At 43.9% G+C, this 23,030-nt stretch overlaps 1 protein-coding gene across 3 annotated transcripts in view; it reads left to right on the forward strand.

Moving 5' to 3' along the window:
- RTN4 (reticulon 4) overlaps positions 1-23,030 on the forward strand; it is a 77,227-nt gene that overhangs the window by 41,611 nt on the left and 12,586 nt on the right. For all 3 annotated transcript variants that reach the window (XM_089682707.1, XM_089682708.1, XM_089682710.1), the window contains 2 exons: positions 5,273-5,480; positions 14,213-14,351. In XM_089682707.1, coding sequence (XP_089538833.1) covers positions 5,273-5,480; positions 14,213-14,351 — 347 coding nt within the window. The remainder of the gene's footprint in view (positions 1-5,272; positions 5,481-14,212; positions 14,352-23,030) is intronic.

Below are 23,030 nucleotides of genomic sequence, written 5' to 3' on the forward strand. Positions count from 1 at the left end.
TTTTTTTTTTTTTTTTTTTTTTCTGTGAGTGAATGCAAAACTTTCTCTCATTGGACAGCATAACACTCTTTATCTTGTCCAATTAAAGAATACATTCAGAAATTGCAAAGCATTCTGTTGTAAAAATGGACATGAATTTGGGGCACGCACTGTATGCAGAGGCACATTGGGACTGGAGTGTTTATGCAGATGCTTCATCCTCCGTGCAGCAGAGCTCCCTTGCCACCGATGCAGCTGTCACGCAGACACCGCAGTGGCTGAGAAGTTTTGAAGCTGAGTGGGCGGAGCCAGGTGGGGATTCAAAGACACTGGTTCCCATCAGGTCCGCTCCTCTACTGATTGACAGCAGACAGTGGGCTGTTCCGTAACCAATACACAGTCTGCTGTTGGCTATAGAACCTGCCTACAACCTGCTGTCATCACAAGTAGAATGGACCTGATGAAGCGTTAGGCCTCTTTCACACGGGCGTTCCATATGTCCGTTTTTCATCTGTCCGTTTTGCGGATGAAAAACTGACCCCCGTGTATTTCTATGGATTTGTGGATGTAAACGGATGAACATTAATGTCCGCATCCCTTAACATTTTCGTTTTTTTGAACAGAAGAAACCCCTATTTTTCTTCAGGAAAAAAAAAAAAATGGAACGGATGTAAACGGATGGAAAAAAGATGTAAAAACGGATGTAAACTCATCCGTTTTTTTTTTTTTTCTTTCTTTGAAAAAAAGTGACTGAACTGGAAAAAAAAACAAAACAGAATGGATGTGTGAAAGGACCCTATGTGTCTCGGCTTCCTCATCGGGCTCCACCATCAGTGTCAATGATTACTAGGAGTCTGTCTGCTGTGAAGTAAATGACATCCTTACAAATCAGTGAGGGGAGTGGAGAAGGCAGGGGCGGCTAGCATGCTGCTACCACTCAGCGGCGTACAGAGACAGGCACTCTTGCCTGTCTCTGTACACCAGCTTATAGCTGGTCCTGATTACCTCCAGTTTTATTATATATGGAGGTAATTATTTTTGAATTTGGTGCAGTAACAACAACACTTTGTAAAAGTGGCGCTTTTAAGAACTACCTGAATCTGCCTCAAGTGTCGGTAAAATGAACAAAGTGGGCAGCAACAATTTTTTAATCTGTCACAGGCCATTTTAATAGGTCCTACCACCAGAAAAATGTCATTAGGGCTTTGTTTTTTGATATATGTATCTTATTAGGTTTTGATACACCTGGAATTACTTGTAGCAGAGGTCTGACACTAGAGCTAGCACTCTTTTTTTAACTCCTTGATGCCGATCACACGCAAATATGCGGCGTCTGGGCCTTGACACCAAGCGGCCACATATTAGCGTGCAATTAGAAATTACATATGTGCTGAGAGTGCTCCCCGGTGCGCTCCCAGCACATATGTCCGTGACTCCTGGAAAGGTCCCGATCTCCCCTTTCGATTGGGACCTTTTCCGATCATGTGATGGCGAATCACGGCGGTCACATGACCCTAAAACCCCGTCCCCTCTCCCGGCTTCTGAAACTCTTAAAGGGCCAGGAGGCGCAGTAGATGTGCATTACTATGCAGAGTTAATTGCACCCAAACGCACATGTTTAGTGTGCTGCCGCACGTCTGTGTTAAAGCACTGTGCAGTCCACCACATCGCAATTTCCCTGTGTGAATAGAATGAAATGTCAGCTGTGATACTTCAATAAAGTTCTAAGAAAAGTGAAAAGGGGAAAAAAAAAAAGTAAACAGTGCAACTTGCTGGAGTCTCTGGTTTCTTCCAGTGCACACCAACAGCCATGCGTTCAGCTGATTGCTGGTGTGAATTTATGTCCCTGAGTTTAAATAGGAGTATATATTGAGCCACAAGTAGTAATCGCTGTATATTTTAGATTTGTATTTCACTTTACAATTTCCAATAATGTACTTTTACTAATCATCCAGTTTTAAAGACGCTTGTACTGGTAAAAATACAGGGCCTGTCATTGTGGAATTCCTCCTGAACATGCTAGTTGCTTGGCTGTCTCAGTGTTCAGTGCGTTGAGTTGTTTGAGTGATAAGAAGCAACACGTGGAATCAGAGTAATATTATATAATAACTTCCATGCCAGTGACTGGGAGGGCTTAACCACTTCAATACTGGGCACTTTCACCCCCTTCCTGGCCAGGCCAGCTTTAAACACTGCCACCACTTTAAATGACAGTTGCACGGTCATGCAACACTGTACCTATGTTAAATTTTTATAATTTTTTTTTTTTAGACAGATGGCTTTATTTTGGTGGTATTTATTTACCAATAGTAGTTTTTATTTTTTGCTAAACAGACCGTAAATGTTGAAAAAGAAAATTGTTTTTCTTAGTTGTAAGTAAATTTTCTTCACTGATGTGTGTTGATGAGGCAGCACTGATGATCAATTCCTGGATTATCAGTGTGCACAAAGTGCTGACTGCCTTGCCTGGTATCAGCTGTCTTTTACACACACGCACATGCGCGCTCTTGCACACGCGCGCTCTCGCACACACACGCACGCGCACTCTCTCTCTCTGTGTTTATATGTGATCATCTGTGGTTGGACACAGCTGATCACATGGTAAAAGGCCACTGTGATAGTAAGTGTCCATAGGACTTAGCGGTCACACAGCACGCCCCCAGGAGTGAGGTTATGGGAGGATGTCTATACACGCCATCCAAGAATCCCAACATGAGAGAGCTGCACTATATTATACAGGATTTATATAGTGCCAACAGTTTGCGCAGAGCTTTTCAATGTGATGGCAGACATTACAATACAATTTAATACCGTAGGAAATGAGGGCCCTGCTCTTTAGAGCTTACAATCTAGAAGAGAGGGTCAATTGATCCAAAGGAAATAACTGTGGGGGATGACCTGATGGATTACAGATATAAGGTGGGGGAAGAAAGGTTCATCTGAAGAAATGGGTTTTCAGAGATTGTCTGAATGTAGACCGTGTAGGAGATTCACAGAATGGGTTAGGGATTTCCATAGGACGTGAGAGACTCTGGAAGAGTCCTGTAGGCGAGCATGGGAGTAGTCCTTCCGCTATAGTGCGATAGTAAAGTGCTTAAAAGTTCTACTTGAGGTGATTGTAGCCGTATTAGTGCACTTGTGATAGAAACAATTGAGTACTGACGTGATACTTTTTTTATTTGCACTAACATACAATTTTGAGGACAAGCTTTCGGGGAATGTCCCCTTCTTCAAGGTCCAGGCAGTACTATTTCACAAAGTTTTTTAGCAGAATGTTAGAGACAATTTCGCACAACCGGACCACACTATGGAAGACCTCAATATTTTAGTTCTTAAAGGAAATTTCAAAACTATTCAGGAAAGGAAAACTTCTGAACTAAGAATGATAATTCTATTTGATACAAGAGATAACGGCCTGAATTTGGCCAACCCTTTCAACATCTCTTCTAAAAGTTCTAAAAATTGACATGACAGCCAGGAAATCGGGCAGGGTACCTTTTTTTAAAAGACCATTTAGGGGATACTAAAGGCCCATTCACACCATCGGCCTGTTGACATACTGCATGTATATTGTGATGCACTGCTTTTCTTTCTGATTGGCACCCCAATGCACATATCCAGTACATAAAAGGGGAAATAAAACTTGTGCTATACAAGATTGATTTATCTGCATTTACTGCAGCATATGTACAGATGTAACAATGTTCTGCGTATTGCGGTGTGCTGCATTATAACAAAAGTATTGGGTTGACAGACCATTCAAAATGAGTCAGTTTCCTTTATGCACCATTAAATGAAAAAGAAACCTTCCCCAGACACAAGTGCTTAAAGGCATAATCTGTCTTTTGTAACCGGTTTCCATATTTAGGGAGTAACATGAAACCTGCTCACATCCCTTTAATCCCACACCCCCATTATTGAATCAAGGGGTGCACCTCCCTGCATGCTTGGTTTCAATAGCATTCATTGGAGCAGAGTATTATATAATCTGTTATGTGGGATCCAAATAACATTATGGAAAAGGGAGCCACACAAGACTTTCATTGAGTACAACAAAGCCAGTTAACCAGTTGCCAAAAAAAAAAAAAAAATGTTTATATATATTTATATATTTTTACACATTTATATTTATATATTTTTATACATTTATATTTTTATACATTTATATTTTTATACATTTATATTTTTATACATTTATATTTTTATATTTATATATTTTTATACATTTATATTTATATATTTTTATACATTTATATTTTTATACATTTATATTTTTATATATTTATACATTTATATTTATATATTTTTATAGATAGATAGATATATATAGATATATATAATAATTTTTATTTATTTTTCCTAAATAATGGCAAGTTGGCCTCTCTGCGTTTTATCACATACATGTATGAGATTTGGCTCTTCTGGGCAGGGGGTGCATATGCCGATCACCAGGTCCTGGCTAATGATTTATGGCCGGGACCCACTAATCGATGGAGCAAATGACAAGAGAGTCCTGTGTTGGTAAACAGCACAGGGCTCTCTACTGACAGCAGCAATGTGCAGTGGGTGTTGTGTTTTTTTTTTTTTTTTTTTTTTCATGCTTCAAAAGGAAGGAAGAAAACTCCACACAGTAAACGCATAGTTGGGTACACTGTTAACTCCTCGATTGCCAATACATGTTAACCCCTTCCCAGCCAGTGTCATTAGTACAGTGACCGTGTATATTATTAGCACTGATCACTGAATTAGTGTCATTGGAGATGTCATTGATCATTCCCCCAGTGTTGGTTAGTGTCAGGTTGCCTGCTGCACTATCACAGTCCCACTATAAGTCGCTGATCGCCACCATTACCAGTATAAAAATATAAAAATTCCAGTGTGTGTTCATATATACTATGATTTGTAGATGATATAAATTATAAACACTTAGGTGTAAAACCCTGACCGATCCTAATCCTTTCTGAATCTGCCCAAAATGGTTTTGGCTGGAGTACCACTTTAAGCAATCAATGAATTATTGCACAGACATACACACTTGTATCTCCTGATCTCGCATGTCCATACAACATGTCCAGGGCCAACAATTCCTTCCTCCCTGAGGCTGGTTGGCTTTGGGCTTGGTACGGTATATGTCTTTAATCGCAAAATACCTTGGTGAACTTTACCTGTTAGATAAGATGATTATTATTGTCCTCTATTGCTAAATCTTTCTCTCCTGGTCAGATAATGAGTGCATTTTCATGCATGCTGTTTATTTTCCTGTTGCTAACATGCGTCTCCCTTTTTCCTCTAGTTGTTGACCTCCTGTACTGGCGGGATATAAAGAAATCCGGACTGGTGTTCGGGGCCAGCCTCTTCCTGTTGCTCTCTCTGACTGTGTTCAGCATAGTGAGTGTTTCCGCATACATTGCCTTGGCCCTGCTGTCTATCACCATCAGCTTTAGAATATACAAGGGGGTGCTGCAAGCAATTCAGAAATCCGATGAAGGCCATCCATTTAAGTAAGTAGGGCTTTGGAATATCTCATGAAAGTAAATAAAATAATCTATTGTACACATGTTGTCTGTAGCTATATTGTGTTTAGTCAATCAGTAAAGAAAATGGCCATCAGCCACTAGTGCAGCAGAATAAATAATTGGTAATCAGCATAACTCTTAAAGCGGAGTTCCACTCACTCTGTAAAAAAAAAAAAAAAAAGTCAGCAGCCAAAAAAAAACTGTAGCTGCTGACTTTTCAAAAACAGCCACTCACCTGTCCCACAATCCCGCATTGCCCCTGCCGCAGCCTGTTTCACCAGCTGTCCTGTATTCCAGGTGCCGACATCTTCAGTGTGGGCACCCGGCTGTGACAGCTTGCGGCTTCACAGCCGGGTGCCCACTGCGCATGCACGAGAAGTGCTGTGCATCCTGAATGGCCCAGTCTTCTAGGACCTGTCGCATGTCCCACAAGACTTCGGGGAGGGAGGACACCTTCCGTTTCCGATCGTCTAGGCGATCGGACCAGAAGTGGAAGCGGGTGCTTGTCAAATTTGGATACCCTCCCCCCACCCCCCAAAGGTGCCAATCCTTAATGGGGAGCGGGGGAGCAGTCCTTAAAGCAGAATTTCCCCTTTTGGGTGGAGCTCCGCTTTAAGGTGAAGAAAAAAAAGTGGGGAAAAAATGCACCGAACGCATCAAAACGTGTCAAAAATGCACATGCAGAAACACAACTTCCGCTTCTAATCGCTTAGGCCAGCGGTAGGCAACGTGCGGCTCTCCAGCTGTTGCAGGACTACAAGTTCCATCATGCCTCTGCAAGTCATAGCTGTAACTGTCAATTTTGCAATGTCTCATGGGAAGTGTAGTTCCACAACCGCAAGAGAGCCGCAGGTTGCCTACCCCTGGCCTAGGCGATCGTAGCGGAAGTGGGAGCGGTTACCTGTCAAATTCAGGTACCTGTTCCCCCTCCCCAAAGGGGCCAATCCTTAATGGGGAGCGGGGGACCAATCTTTAAAGCGAAACTTCCCCTTTTTGGTGGAACTCCGCTTTAAGAGACATAACAGAAGATGGCAATGCCAATCCTGCTTCTGAAGATGCTGGCTGTTGGATAACCTCACTCAATAACATTTGAGTCTCTGGTACAAGTATACATATCCGTAAAAGAATACAAATAAATATGACCAATGTTTCAAAGTTCAGGACATAGAGTATTGAAGGAAGAGGGTGAACGTGACAGCCAGAAGCTAGCATTTGCAGAAGGAAAAGTCGCAATGTCAGTCCTCGTCTCCTTCAGGAAATATTGTAAGATCCCATGCACACTGGGCGTTACTGTGAAACATGGGGCTACAGTGTTTGGGTGCAGGCGGAGGGCACGGGTGCACTGTCCAGCCCTGCTGCCAGCAGCCTATCAAACTCTTGAGTAGTTTACAGCTGCTGGGGCTGGACAGCGGATGTAGTGACACCAATGGGGCAGTATGCACCCAGGGACAAATGCCCAGAACACAGACTTCTAGCAATCTAGGCAGTTATCTCTGGGTACATGCTGCCCTAATTACTAGTACTGTTGATGGCTTCCACAGCAGCCACCAGCCTCTTGTTTGACAGGCTGCTGGCAGCGGGGCTGGATGGTCACCTGTGTCCTCTGCCTGCAGCTCAGTCTGCCTTACAGTGGCCTTGGCTGTCACACATTGAGAATGTTCAGGCACCCACTCTGCGTGTGGGGGGGGGGGGAGGTGTAGGTTTTTGCTTCTGTGCAACCATGCTGCTAACCTAAAAGATAAGTTCACCTTTGAACATGTTACCGATTTTTTTAGGGTGAAAGGTGTAACATGTTCCCCATGCTGCTGCCTGCTGATCCAAACAGCAAAAAACCTGCGAAAAAATGTGCATTTATTATTTTTGGTCAAAAGGTGAATTTATCCTTTTAAACTGAACATAGATTGATCAAACCTCAGCCGCTTCAGCGGGGAATGGCTGAGATTCAATCCATCTATGTGCAGGCTGGTGTACTAAAGTTGATCCATTGACCGACTTCAGTACAACCAGCATGTTGGATTTTTTGCATGCAATCGCTGCTAAAGATACCGGCAGTGATCATTGTGTTCTGCCAGCCAGGAATGCTCCCCGTCAGCAGAACACAGTGGCGCTGCGGGATCAACAGTGTTGATGGGGGAATCGAACCCTTTTCTTTCCTTCCACCCATGATGGAGGGAAAGAAAATCATATCTGTGGCCTGCCTTACAACAAATCGGGGGACAACTATCATGTGGCTTCTTTGTCCCTGCCTCCATATTGTCTACATTATTTTTTTTTTTTTTTACACCACTTGGTAACCGCACCATAGCCGAATGATGGCTACAGTGCGGTTACCCAGTTCTGGGAGGGCATCGTATGATCTCCCAGAACATGCTCTCCAGTGTCCAATGACACAGCTGATCACGGAGTAAATACAGTTGCTAGTTATCGGCAGCACTTTCCTCACGCTGTCACAACATGAGGAAAGCACTGCCGATAACCGGCAGCTATCACAGAGCAGATCGGCAATGATGATCAGTGCCCTGCAGTGCCTCTCGTCAGTGCTGCCCAGCAGTTGTGCCCATCGGTGCAGCATCATCACTTTTTTTTTTTTGTTTTTTTTTTTGTTTTCCAAATTGCTGTTTTTTTGTTTATAGTGCAAACAATAAAAAACCCAGTGGTGATTAAATACCACCAAAAGAAAGCTATTTGTGTGAAAAAATGATACAAATTTCATATGGGTACAATGTTGCATGACTGCGCAATTGCCATTCAAAGTGTAAGAGTGCTGAAAGCTGAATATTGGCCTGGGCACGAAAGGGATAAAAGTTCCTGGTAGGCAAGTGGTTAAATGTCATGTCCCTTGATGTGGTGGTTTGGTTTTAATTCTATAATTATGTAATGATGGAAGTTCAGTTTCACATTAGGTCTGTTACGTGATGCTTGGAATACGGAGCAGCTGTCATATGCTTTTACATACAGCATGAATAAGTGTGCCAGAGGAATTTTTATCCCATGATGAGGAACGTCGAGGAAGCCTTTCTTCCATAAGTGTTTATGGATCTGTAATATTGAGGAGGAACTTCACCCAACTTTTGTGGTTTTTATTTTTGGACACACTTTTTTTTTTTTTTTTTTTTTTTTTTTTTTAAATTTTCTTTTGTTCCTAAATATTTTTAGTTTAGAATGGGTATAATATACATAACTGAAAGTAGCAAATAATTTAGCCTAAAGTGGTAGTAAACACAACAATGAGCAGACGGTAATGTGATTTGCCACATGCATTACTGGACAGGAAAGGAATGATAGTTCATACTAAATATTTGACTGTGCGATCCTATCAGCAAAACATGATCAGGGTATTTGTCTTGTGGTCATTGGCTATAGAGTAGATTATAGCCCTGAACTGATGCAAAACAAAACTGTGCAGCTCATCTTTGTATATTTTAACCCCCCCCCCCCCCCTTTTTCCTTAATATTTACCTAAGCCCAAGATCCATCACTGTGCATGAGAGCAGCGGCTCTCCCAACTCTGTCCCTCCTGACAAGGGAAATCGATTGACAGAAGTGGGAGCCAATGACTCCCGCTGCAAACTGAGGGTGAGGGACTATGCCCCACTGTGTCTATGGACACAGGCAGGGGATCTTGGGAGTGAACCCCCATAGGAAGCCGCTTCCCATGGAGGCAATGGGTGAAGAGGAGCCGCCAGGAGCACCGATGGGGGGGCACAAGAAGAGATGGATCAGGGCTGCTCTGTGCAAAACCATTGAGCACCAGAGAGCAGGTACGTTTTACATGTTTGTAAAAAGTTTTTTCTTTTTTGTTATGAAAATAACAATCACTTTAATGCCTAAATTCACTTTTCATGTCCCTTGTTTAAAATAGTTTGTTTAGGCTAAGCTGGCCCAAAATTGCACTTGCTGGATGCACTGTAAGAGCTGTATGTAGACTCGGCTATAGACAGTACACAGGGCTGTGGTCCGGCGGAGGGATGAGAACCTCCTGCCCCACTCCTGCAACAAAATTGTCGGGCTGAATACTGCTCAGTCAGTCACAGAAAACTTCGTATTCTATGAATAAATACAAGGCTTCCTTTGATTGGCTGAGGCAGAGACGAAGAGATGTCACAATCTTTGCTTCAGCCAGTCAGAAGAAGCCTTCTCTTCATTCATAGAATACAAAGCTTCCCATAAATAGCTGAGCAGCCCTCAGCCCGACTCTTTATTATTCCAGTCATGGTTCTGGTATACAGCTCTGTATATAGCTGAGGCTACGTAAGGTTTTTAATACAATGTGCCTAGCAAGTGCACTTGTTCAGTAATTGGTTCGCTTGGGCCAGCTTGACCCAAATGAACGATTTAAAAGGGATGTTAATGTGGAATTACATTTTATTTTTTTTTATCAAATTGTTCCTTGCTAAAGAATGTTAAAGTTTAACTTTATCTATAACAAACATTCCACATTAATAGTTATGCCACCAAAATTAGTGTGTGCTGTAAACTGCCTCTAGTATTGCTTCTGTTTTCTTCTTGCTGGAGGCTGCCATTTTGCTGAAGCCTGGTAAAGTAAATCTTTAGGTTGCCAGCAGATCTGCCTCTGGTGGCTCTGATTTTTGACACCATGCCGAGAACGGAGAACTGAGGCTGTGCAGAGCAGAGGGAGACTGTATTACTGAATTTTAAACAGTATAGGTACTTATTTTTATTTTTTACATAGCTATACCAACAAAGGGGGCCAGCCTTAACCATTTCAATACCGTGCAATTTTACACCTTCCTGCCCAGGCCATTTTTCAGGTTTCAGCGCTCTCACACTTTGAATGACAATTGTGCAGTCATACAACATTGTACCCAAACTAAAATTTTATCATTTTCTTCACACAACTAGAGCTTTCTTTTGGTGGTATTTAATCACCGCTGGGGTTTATATTTTTTGCTAAATTAACAAAAAAAGACGAAAAATTTTGAAAAAACCCACGTTTTTCTTTGTTTCTGTTATAAAAGTTTACAAATAAATAATTGTTCTTCATAAATTTAGGCCGAGATGTATTCTGCTACATGTCTTTGGTGAAAATAACCCAAATTAGGATGTATTATTTAGTTTTTAGGAAAGTTATAGAGTTCACAAACTATGGTATAGATCTGAATATTGATCAATCCTGAAGTACTGACGGCCAATCTAATTTTTTGAGGTCCAAGAATGTCAGAACAGTACAGATATCCCCCAAATGACCCCTTTTTGCAGAGTAGACAGTCCGACCTACTTCATAAGAGGCATGGCGAGTTTTCTGAAGTTGTATTTTTTTTTGTCATAATTTTTCGGAAAATCAAAAAATTAAAAAAATTTTCACTTTTTTTTTTTTACATACTGTCACCAGTGCAGTACAGCGTCATCATATAACTGGCATGGCGGCGAACAGGGACACTGACTGGTGACAGTATGAAAAAAATATATATTTTTTTTATTTTTAATTTTTTATTACTTTTTTTTATTTTTTTTTAAGATTTTTTTTTAGATTTTACTATGACCAAAGTAGTACAATGTTACCTTAGTAACATTGTACTACTTTGGGGAAGTGATCAGTATTTTTTTTTTTCTTACACAATTTGCTTATAGCAAAGAATTACTTTGCTATAAGCAAGCATTTACCTGAATGAAATCGATTCATTCAGCTTTTTTTTTTTTTTTTTTTTTTTTGTGCTTAGCTGTGATTTGGTCACAGCTAATCACATGACATGTGCATGTGATTAGCTGTGACCATTCACAGCTAGGCACTAGTATACAATGGATGGCATGAATGAAGCCATCCATTGTATACAACTGTCATGTGACCTGCTGTGATTGGTCACAGCAGGTCACATGGTACCAGCAACGGGGGCCGATACTCAGATCTGTCATCGGCCGTGTCCGAGGTACACGGCCGGTGACAGATCGCGCTGGTGTGCCGCTCTGCATTAGCGCAAACTGCGCATGTGCGGGAGCACGCCAAATGGCGTGCACCCGGAATGCAGCAGCACTTTTGAAGCCGCCAAACGGCCATTGGCCGGGCGGCTAATGGTTAAGTGATTGATCACTTAATTTTTTTTTATTAAAGTTCCACTTTGATATATGGGTAGGAGAATGTGTGTCTGTTTACATCCAGCTGTGATATATGGGTAGGGGAATATGCATCAGTTTACATCCAGCTATGATATATGCAGGGGGGACTGACCACTCGGGCACTGCCCGAGGGCCAAGGGTCAGTAGGGGGCCCCATGAGATGCCCCTGCTACCTTTTTTTTTCATAGGCTTTTTTGGGTGTGGCTTGAGTGTGGGCAAGGCCACGGGCCCCATGATCCCCTATTGCCCGGGGGCCCCATGAGTTGTCAGTCCGCCCCTGCATCTATGGGTAGTTGAATATGCGTCCATTTACATCCAGCTATGATTTATGGGTAGGAGAATATGCATTAGTTTACATCCAGCTGTGATTTATGGGTAGAATATGCATACGTTTACATCCAGCTGTGATTTATGGGTAGAATGTGTCCGTTTACATCCAGCTGTGATTTATGGGTAGAATGTGTCCGTTTACATCCAGCTGTGACTTACGGGTATAATATGCATCTGTTTACATCCAGCTATCATTGCTTTATGGATAGGAGAATATGCGTCCGTTTGCATCCAGCTGTGATTGATTTCTGGGTAGGAGAATGTGTCCATTTACATCCAGCTATGTAGGAGTCCATCTAGGGTTGGGGAACAAAACCGAATGCTAGTCTAACATCCGCCTGCCTATAAACAAGGGTATATGCAGCTCAATAGTAAATAACTGACTAGGCACAGATATCATAAGAAGTGACATCCATTCTGTTCTGCTCTGATTCAGCAGGAAATCTGTTCTCGGATCCCCTGCTGAATGAATGGAATGGACGTCGCCTGTCTGAAAGGACCTTTTTAACCTTTTTCATCTTACTGTACTACGCCATTCAAACATTCTTCAGCTTGAAACAAAGTTCTATTTAAAGCAAATGGTATTTTCAGAAAGTTGCTAAGCGGTTGTTCAGAGCTGCTGGCCTAAGTGAATTTTGTGTCAGCCCTTACTGTACTGAAATTGACAGTGCGGCTGTGGCATCAGTGCCTTTTTTAGTTGCACTGTGAGCGATCTGCTGCAAATTCCCCTTATGCAGACATACTCCACATACTGAGCAGTTTAGGGAAAGCCTTGTCAAGGTCATCGAAGCAGGAATGCCGTAACTGCTTGACCCATCTTCAGACCTTGTACCTAAAATATCCACCAGACTAGATCTGTGCTTCTTCACCGTTCTGCACTGGTCATCACCCTTCTCGTACTTTTGGTGATGTAAAGCATACATAGTTTAATTCCCTCACCCCCCTACTGACCTGTTCCATGGCATTAGAGACCACTGTTACTCAGCCGATCCCAATCTGTTTTCACAAGTGAAGCTGTTCCTTTCAGGGAACCTTTTTTTTTTTTCTGCATATTTGTATGACATTTTAAGAATATTTGAACTAAGCTCATCAGATTACAATCTGTAAGGGGTGTCGAAACAGGACGTCCTGTTCATTTTCTCCGCAGTGTTGTGGAGAAATCTTGCAGAGCAATCCTTGTGAACCCCTAGGAGAGCTCTCACTTTACAGAGCCCAGACTATTTTTGGCAGCAAACGTCATGGCTTAATGGTGTGGGGAAGCATGGAAGATGGTACGGCAATTGTACATTTTTACACTATGGTTGAGATCTGTAAGCTTTGCAGTTAGACAACAAAGTTTATCACCAGATCATTTTAACTATTTTTAAAGTGAACCTGTCAGCAGGCCATGGACATTCAAATCTTCAGATTTCTAGCAGGCAGTAAATGAGCTTAAAAATTAAACCATCACTGACCTCCTGTATCTACAGGTACTATGGAGCAAGTAATCCTCAAAGTTTGCAGCAGAGGTGCTGAAGTCGTCCTCTCAGCAACTCTGCTCCCTTCCCAGAACTCCTGCTCTGTTTATATTAGAGCACGGGTGTCAAACTGGCGGCCCTCCAGCTGTTGCGAAACTACAAGTCCCATCATGCCTCTGCCTTTTGGGAGTCATGTTTGTAACGGTCAATTTTGCAATGCCTCATGGGACTTGTAGTTTGGCAACAGCTGGAGGGCCACCATATTGACACCCGTGCTCTAATATAAACAGAGCAGGAGTTCTGGGAAGGGGAGTAGAGTTGCTGAGAGGACGACTTCAGCACCTCTGCTGGGAACTTTGAGGATTACTTGCTCCATAGTACCTGTAAAGTTCCCAGCAGAGGTGCTGAAGTTGTCCTCTCAGCAACTCTGCTCCCCTTCCCAGAACTCCTGTTCTGTTTATATTAGAGCACGGGTGTCAAACTGGTGGCCCTCCAGCTGTTGCCAAACTACAAGTCCCATGAGGCATTGCAAAATTGACCGTTACAAACATGACTCCCAAAAGGCAGAGGCATGATGGGACTTGTAGTTTCGCAACAGCTGGAGGGCCGCCAGTTTGACACCCCTGCATTAGAGATAGAAGGAAAGCTGTGTTGGTATGCACTGAAAAAATATAGGACATGTTGCATTCTTGTGTAGCATGGTGTGATGGGCTGCAGCTCATGGTAAAACGCAGAATGCCCTGCAACACAATTTAGAAACCCAAGCTAGGAAGTGTGTTGTGTGAATGAGACTCTAAACAACTGAACTTTGGAAAAGTCCTGTATTCTGATCTGCCTCTGTTTCATCATTTTTAGATCTTATCTGGATTCCAATGTGGCTGTGTCTGAAGAACTTGTTAATAAGTATAGCAATGTTGCCCTGGGACATGTCAACTGCACTCTTAAGGAGCTGAGGCGTCTTTTCCTGGTGGAGGATCTGGTGGATTCTCTGAAGGTAGGTGTATATTTTGGATGGAAAAGCATTCCTAACTCTCTAGAGCTGGATTGTGTTTTTTTAGTACAGGGAAAGGGGCCAGAAAACCCCGAAACAACCTACACACTGAACAGTCACTTCCTGAGTCAAGTCTGGCACAAGCTGCCCAATGTATCATCAATTACAGTTCCAAAAAATATACTCCGCTTAAAGTAAAACTTAAGGCTAACACCTAAATATAGTTGCTGTATCCAGGGAGCACCTCTCTTGCTTGGTCTTTGAGGAACGTTTTCTTCTGACCTACGTTTTGACGTTCATGTCTTCAAGGATATCACTGGAGGTCAGGAGCATTCACTTGCCTCAGTGTTAAGAAGTCTAGGGAAAGGTTGACTGAATCCCAACCCTCTTTTCACCAGCTCCAGTAGTAGGTACAGCCAGACCCTCTAAGCATGGTTTCCTGGCAGCCCACAAGGCTGGAAGCAAGAAACCCACTAAACCCTTGAAGTCTTCAGCATGAAGGTGCGACCATACTTGTCAAAGCAAGGGGATGTTTGCTAATCCCTGTGGGCCCTTGGCTAGTTGCCTTACTTTTTCAGGAGCATTGGTTCTTGAGAGACTTTACTATCTGAGGCACCTCTTCTTCTTCTTTTTTGTTTTCCCTTCCATCTCTTCTCAATATACCTCAGCATCTTGGTTTGCTGTTGTGGGCTAGCCCCTGAGCATACTAGTGTGTCTGCCTCGAAGGATCCGTTTGTTTCCTGCCTGGTCCTTCAGTCACCCAATCATGCAGCTGATAAGGACTTCTCTCCCTATGTCCAGAAGGTTCCTTTTGTTGAAGAATCCTTGTCTCCTGGACTACATTCTGGATTTCCAGAATAGATGGTTCCTTCCACATTGTGGAATCCCTCTTGGGTCAAGTCTCCTAATGCAAAAAGCACTGGGTAGCATCCAGATTGTGTTTTCACCACCAAAGAATAGGAGTTCTTGTGAAAGAAAAGGTAGTTTGATCCCAGCTGTGAATGGAACTATGGGTCCTAGGCTTGCCAACACTGTTAACTATAAGAGCAGTCTTTTGTAAGCCAGTTTTTCCTTTGTGGTTGCTTCAGGATATGGAGGAAGATGTCCATGCACCAAAGTGCCTTTCAGACCCTGCCATGCAGATGTCGGGGCCCTGTAACTCCCTGGACTGTCTGCAGGCAGAACAAACTAGTCACAGACTCAGCCCTAGCATGCAATGCCAAGCTGCAGCAAACAAGGCCAGTAGAATATTAGTGTGTATTAAAAAGGGTATTTGCTCAAGAGATCAAACTCTAATTCTACTCATTTACAAAGCTCTGGTTTGGCCACATACTGAGTATGCCATCAAGTTCTGGTCACCAGTCCTCAGGAGGGATGTGCTGGAACTGGAGAGAGAACAGAGAAGGGCAACAAAACTAATAAGGGGACTGGAGGACCTCAGTTATGGGAAACCATTACAAACATTAAACTTATTCTCCTTTGTAGAAGAGATGCTTAAGAGGAGATAGAACGATGTACAAATGCCTTAATGGTGGTTCCAACATTGGAAGGAAACTTTTTTTCAGTCGCAGGTAACTCAAGGCACGTGATCCCGAAAATAAAGTTGGACAAGACGCGTTTAACCATAAACCGTGTAGAGGGTTCTTTACTGTTTGTGGAAAGGCATTCCACATCCTTACTGCACTATCGGTGGTTTCAGTTGGAAGTGTTGCTAATTTAATTAAAAAAAAAAAAAATGTTAGTTGGGCATCTTGTTGAACACGATATACAGGGATATGCGAAGTGGTAGAGATATATAAATGCACAATGGTTGAACTAGATGGACTGGTGTCTTTATTCAATCTTACCAACCATAAATCCTGCTGCAGGCATGCTATGATACTAACAAGGCTTTAATGGGGTCCCTCTTCCTGGGCTGATTTACAGGGTTGTGAAGAATCCTTTCTGGTGCTCCTCCCTGTTTTGAACGTAAAGTTGATATTAAAGGCATAATTTTTTAGTTTAAAAATAATGTAAAATGTTATACTTGCCTGCTCTGTGTAATGGTTTTGCACAGCGCAACCCTGATCCTCCTCTTCTTGGGTCCCCTGCTCCTGGCCTCTCCCTACTGCCTAGTGCCCCCATAGGATGCAACTTGCTATGGGGGCACCTGAGCAGGCTTGCTCCCAAGTCGCTGCTGTGTCCATTCACACACGGAGCATGGCTCGGCCCGGCGCACTGCTTGTGACTGACATTAGCGGGAGCCAATTACTATCTCTGCTGTCTCAACCAATGAGAATGGAGATACCCAGGGAGCCAATGCTCTCATGAACAACGCTGGATCGGGCTCAAGTAAGTTGCTGGGGGTTGATGCTGCACACAGAATGTTTTTTACCTTTATGCATAGAATGCATGAAGGTAAAAAGCTTTGAGCATTTACAACCGCTTGAAAGAAAAAATTTAAATATATGCATTTTAACTCTGTATTTTTCTCTTTTCTGGAGATTCTCAGCTCCTGTTGCTGACCTTCAGAAAATAATTTTGAATTTTATGACCATTCACCACTAGTAAGTCACGGAAGTGAAAGGCATCCAGGAAAGATGGCGAAAAGGCAGTCCATAAATGCATAACTTCCAGGATTCTGACTTGTAAAGCCAGAGAGTTAGCATGACAGCCAGGCAACTAGTATTTTCCGGATTTGAAGATTTAGAAACTGAAAAAGTGTTCAGAAAATGGCTACATACATAGATATCCTATATTACTGTGTCCTTCCACATAGCGGTCATGTAATCAAGGCTCCCTCTGAAGCCGGGCCAGTATAGTAGTAGCCTGCTCAGAGTGGGCAGCAATAAAGAGGGGAGTTTGAAAATTTTGGCTGTGATTTCCATCCACAGGGCAGGGTGTCAGATATGGCAGAAATGAATACACTGGAAGGGAGGCTGCGTAATGACTACATACCCCGGCAATCGCCTTAATTACAATTTTTTTTTTTTTTTTTTGCGCTTGTGCCTAGTGCTGCACTGCTATGGACATGTCCCCTTGGCCTGTAATATGAAGACAGGCTGGTATCTGGGCAGTATCCAGACGGCTGTCTATTCCTAGCAGTACATGTGTAACCCAATGCAAGGGAGGGAGGGCTGTGCTGTCTTATGGATGTAACTCGGCCAGCTGCCAAGTGTCATCCAAATGATGTTCTCAGGTTCAATTTAAAGGTCATTATACGTTCTGGCTTATCAGCAACAGGAAGGTCTGTGACTAGACACTGGAGTTTTGTGGCCTTTACCACAGATCTTCTTTATCAGCCGCATGAAGACTTTGTGCTCAGCCATTATAAAAGAGGTGTGTGACCGATGTGTCATGCTATCTTGTGCACTGTAAACGTGAACAAATTCATGTCGAATTTTGTCTGGTCAAGAGACCAACAATACTCTAGTAATCTAAGAAAAGGTTGGGCTCCATGTTTGGGTGCGTTGAATGGGTTTTTATTTATTTTTTATTACTATACCTCTTAGATTGTAAGCTCCAAGGAGCAGGGCCCTCCTAACCCTTTTGTATTGAACTATATGTCTCCCTTTATTTTGTAAAGCAAACTTGGCGCTATATAAATCCTGTATAATAATTATAATTACTATGATTGCGTACCCTTGGTTATAAAGCAACTAAGTAATATTATAAAATAAAATAACATAAAACGTAAAATGCAGCGCTGACACATGAAAGGTACCAATGATACAGATGCACAAACAATATGGTAAAATAAAAATAATTATAAATATAAAAATGCAGTAAAGTTCTGTGAAGGTGCTCTCTGCGTTTCCAGTGCATATGATAGAAATGCGCACTAACCAGAAGCGTATTCAAAATATGCGGTGTGTAATTATGCTGAAGATCCCCCTCTCTCTGGTCAGAGTATGGACTGGAACTGAAGAAAATGAGGAAGAAGCGCCCTCGTGTGGTGAAGATGGGATCCAGAAAGTCAGAGATCCCCTTCCAGGGATGTGTAGATAGGAAATCCTTGAAGGTAAAAAAAACTTTCCCCTCTCTGGAGCTGGTGGATCACATCAGGGCTCTGAAACTTGAAAAGCTACTCATAGGAGACCGAGGGAAATACTCATAGTGTAGTATGTAAGTAAAATCTTTATTAGAGCAAGTACAGCAGGGATGTAATGAATCGCAGTATCGGGTAAAACATGAATGACTGACCATCTAGTATCTAAGATAGGCGCCAGCCTCCACGTGGCACCGGCGGTGTGACGTCCTGGGCTTCAACTGACGCATTTCGTGCGCACGCACTTCTTCAGAGGTAGAGACTATTACTAAGTAATATTGTCTCTAAATATCACCCAAACCGTCCTCTCCGCTCCTCGAAAGACCTCCTACTCTCTAGCTCCCTTGTCTCCTCCTCCCATGCTCATCTCCAGGACTTCTCCAGAGCTTCCCCCATCCTCTGGAACTCTCTACCCCAATTTATCAACTATCGCCTACTCTGCTCACTTTTAGGCAGCCTCTGAAAACCTCTCTCTTCAGGGAAGCCTATCCTGCCCTCAGCTAATACTGGAATCTTCTACTCTTCCTACCAGTCCATCCCCCACAGTTACTACCTTTTTGTACCACTAGCCCCTCCCTCCTAGATTGTAAGCTTCGAGGATCAGGGCCCTCCTAACCCTCTTGTATTGAACTGTATTGTTGCTGAGCAAACTGTTGGTGCTATATAAATCCTGTATAATAATAAAGCAAAGGCCCATTCGAGTTTTGTGTATGATGGCAATGCGTGCTGAACCTTGCACATGGCACAAATTGTCGCAATGCCCCATCTCTCTGCGGCTTGTTGCAGTGCCATTCATTGAATGACAATCCGAAGTGTTGTACAGTAGAGCACACCACAGTCTACAAGACAAGCTGAGCGTTGTAGTGCACTGCTTTTAGAAAAAAGAGTATGTGGTGTTTTTTTTTTTTTTTGTGTGTTTTCCATTCTCCTTTGGGAGTTAGCAGCTCCTTCATGATGAATGGACTACCCTAAAGCAGTAGTTAATATGGCCTGGTGACTTGTACCTATAGGTAAGCGTGCAATAAAACTTATCTGTAAGTACGAAGAATATCTTCTAAACGTGCGCCATTTCTGCAGGCGGTGACATCACCAGCACATGCACACTGCTCTCTGAATTGAGGGCACAGTCGATCTAGAGCTCTGGGCCGCGGCCATGACTCCCATGCACTTGCACGGCCGACGCCTGCAAACTCGGAAAGACCAGGTGGAAGCCCTGTCAGTGGTGACAGCGTGCTGCTGGAGGGATCCCTTTGGCAGGTAAATCTGTCATAATGTGCTGGTATGCAGTGCATCCTATGACATTGCGCCAATTTCAATAATAAACCTGTTATACTTACCTATGTATTGTTGCATAGAGCAGCCCCAATCCTCCTCCTCAGGTCTCACAGTCTGCGCCTCCTGGCTCCACCTCTTCGGCGAATGCTCCCGTAGGAAGCCGCTTCCTGTGGGGTTAGGCCTCATTCACACAAATGCAGTTTGCTTACGATTCGTTTTTGCATTTCGCTTTGCGTTTTTACACACGCGTCTTTACGGCTTTTTTTTTTTTTTGGAAATGTTTTTGTTGCTGGACAGGATAAAAACGCGGCAAAAATGCACTACATGCGTTTCATCAGTGTTTCTTCTGAACTCTAAAAATGCAAAAAGCAGCATTTTTGCTAAAATAAAGTCCCTGACCCTTTCCAAAAACACAGCCGCTCAAAAAAGCATAGATGTGAACATGTCCCATAGGAGGCCATGTTACATGGACTATAGTGCGTTTTCTGCAAAAAGTAGTAAAAAATGCATAGGTGTGAACCAGGCCTTACTTGTGTGACCTCAAGCCGCACTGCCTGCATCTATAGACATATTATAATCAAAGAATAAATGTGAGCGCAAGACAAAAAAGGAAAAAGTAAAGCAGCTAGCACAACGTGGCAAACCCTCTGTCTCCCCCAAAACAAAACACTATAATATCAATGTGCAGCGCTAATAGAAATGTGTTCTAATCAAAGATGACCAGTGTGGTTGTAAAAAAGAAAGCAAACAAATTATTTTTTTATGATGTTTTTTACAACCACACTGGTCATCTTTGATTAGAACACATTTTTATTAGCGCTGCACATTGATATTATAGTATAGACAGACATGGCTGAATTTTGGTCTGGTATTGGCTTTTTCCAGTCCCTGTACAGCCAAGCTCACACTAAGCAGCACAGAGAACCAGTCGGTTTGTGTGTGGCCATGATGCATGCTGATAGGAGGAGAAAACCGTGACGGATTAGTTGACCACTGTGCTACTGTTCCTTTAATTACCCATTCATAGGGAGGGAACGACCTGGACACTTAGGAAGTGGGTTGAATGATGCTGGCCATCAGTCTGAGGATATTTAGTGATATTGAGCGACTAGAAATTGTGTAATGGCGCCAGGGTTCACACATGCCGCGCCCCGCAGACTTGGGCGGGAGGCCGCGCCCCGCAGACTTGGGCGGGAGGCCGCGCCCCGCAGACTTGGGCGGGAGGCCGCGCCCCGCAGACTTGGGCGGGAGGCCGCGCCCCGCAGACTTGGGCGGGCACGCCGCGCCCCGCAGACTTGGTCGGGCAGGCCGCGCCCCGCACTCTTGCCGGGCAGGCCGCGCCCCGCACTCTTGCCGGGCAGGCCGCGCCCCGCACTCTTGCCGGGCAGGCCGCGCCCCGCACTCTTGCCGGGCAGGCCGCGCCCCGCACTCTTGCCGGGCAGGCCGCGCCCCGCACTCTTGCCGGGCAGGCCGCGCCCCGCACTCTTGCCGGGCAGGCCGCGCCCCGCACTCTTGCCGGGCAGGCCGCGCCCCGCACTCTTGCCGGGCAGGCCGCGCCCCGCACTCTTGCCGGGCAGGCCGCGCCCCGCACTCTTGCCGGGCAGGCCGCGCCCCGCACTCTTGCCGGGCAGGCCGCGCCCCGCACTCTTGCCGCGCCCCGCACTCTTGCCGCGCCCCGCACTCTTGCCGCGCCCCGCACTCTTGCCGCCCCGCACTCTTGCCGCGCCCCGCACTCTTGCCGCGCCCCGCACTCTTGCCGGGCAGGCCGCGCCCCGCACTCTTCACATAGGGTTGCTATTGACAGGAGTTTTTGCGTTGAGCGCATATCTCTGCATGCCACTCTATCACTTGCGAGTCTGGAACGCACTGGCACAAACTCGAATGGGACGCTTTTAATAATGGCACTCAAGACACAATGCCTGTGGATCGCATCTGTGTGAACCACCTCATTAGGAACACAATAGCCTGTTATGCGAATCTGTATGTTTCAAAAATAAATCCAGAATCGTGTGTGAACCAGGGCGGCTCCATTCACACTTGTGTTTTGTGATCACAGCGATTCTGCTGGGATCCCAAAAATGCCCAAGTTCAGGTGCCATTATCTTCAGTGGCACCTAAAACGTGGTGTGGTTTTGCCGTGATTGTCATGTGGCAAATCGCATCACTTGAGTCTCGGACACCAAAAACAGATGCTACGCTAAAAAAAAAAAAAACTGGCTTCTAGATTCAAAGCAAATTTGTCAAGCCCTGGTATATGCGGTCTAAAGCACACTGGTCATTAGCATTTATTGTTGGACTTACCTTTCTAGCCAGAGTCCCCCTTCTTTTTTTCTTTTTTTTTTTTTTTTTTTTTTTTTTTTGGCTATCCATGTTCTATATGTAGTTATTGTTGCATTGGCTTGACATGGGATGCTTATCCATGTTAGGTGTACCCAGTCACTATGAGCTGCTGTATAACTTCTGAAGGAAAAATGCTCAATTCTTTCCTTCTTCAGATCCTTGGCTTCCGCTTTTCCACAGAAAGTGACTTATGATACAATAATGTGGGACATAATGTTCCTGTAAAGGAGATACTCTATATCCAGAATAGATGTACATATTGGGTTCATTGAACCTTGCAGGAAAGGTATGGATCATTGTACTGGAAAGAGCTTGTTCAGTAATATAGCACATGGAAGGTGTGCAACGTAATCCTCGTTTTAATACTTGGAAGCCCACAGCACTGTACTGCAGCATTGCAGAGTGGTTGCTGTGTGGCCGTGTTCATTTGAATAGGTTGCATTTAGTGGCCTTACCACCCTCTGCACACCCCCCCCCCCCCTTAAAATCTTATTGAATAAACTTAATTTTTTTTTTTTTTTAGCTTTTTATTGCTTTCAGAAGTGTGCTCATGAGGATAGTGCAGGTGACGCGATTACCTTAACCCTTTCCGACCTGCCCTGGTGTCCCTTTAAAAAGTTCTGAACCTTGGGGGGGCTGGAAAGATTGGTCGACCACTGGAATTGGCTGTCATAGTGGTCACATAATAGTGAGCTGATCCCACCAGCTACCAACCATTAGCAGGGACCAAGAGAAGTCTTTCTCTGTGCTGGGAGAGTTCATTGAGTGCACTCTCAGCACAGAAACATCTGCCACTCATTGACACGTGTGGTGGTTAAAGCCCATCTGTTTGCCACTGCACATACACTATATTGGCCCACCTGCCTTTACACACACAGGATCTTTAATGGCATCCCAGTCTTAGTCCGTAGGGTTCAATATTGAGTTGGCCCCGCCCTTTGCAGCTATAACAGCTTCAACTCTTCTGGGAAGGCCGTCTACAAGGATTAGGAGGGTGTCTATGGGAAGGTTGGACCATTCTTCCAGAAGCACATTTGTGA

This window comes from Staurois parvus, unplaced genomic scaffold (genome assembly GCF_062004578.1).
Source record: "Staurois parvus isolate SC_StPar_1 unplaced genomic scaffold, SC_StPar_1.0 ptg000295l, whole genome shotgun sequence".
Lineage (NCBI taxonomy): Eukaryota > Metazoa > Chordata > Amphibia > Anura > Ranidae > Staurois > Staurois parvus.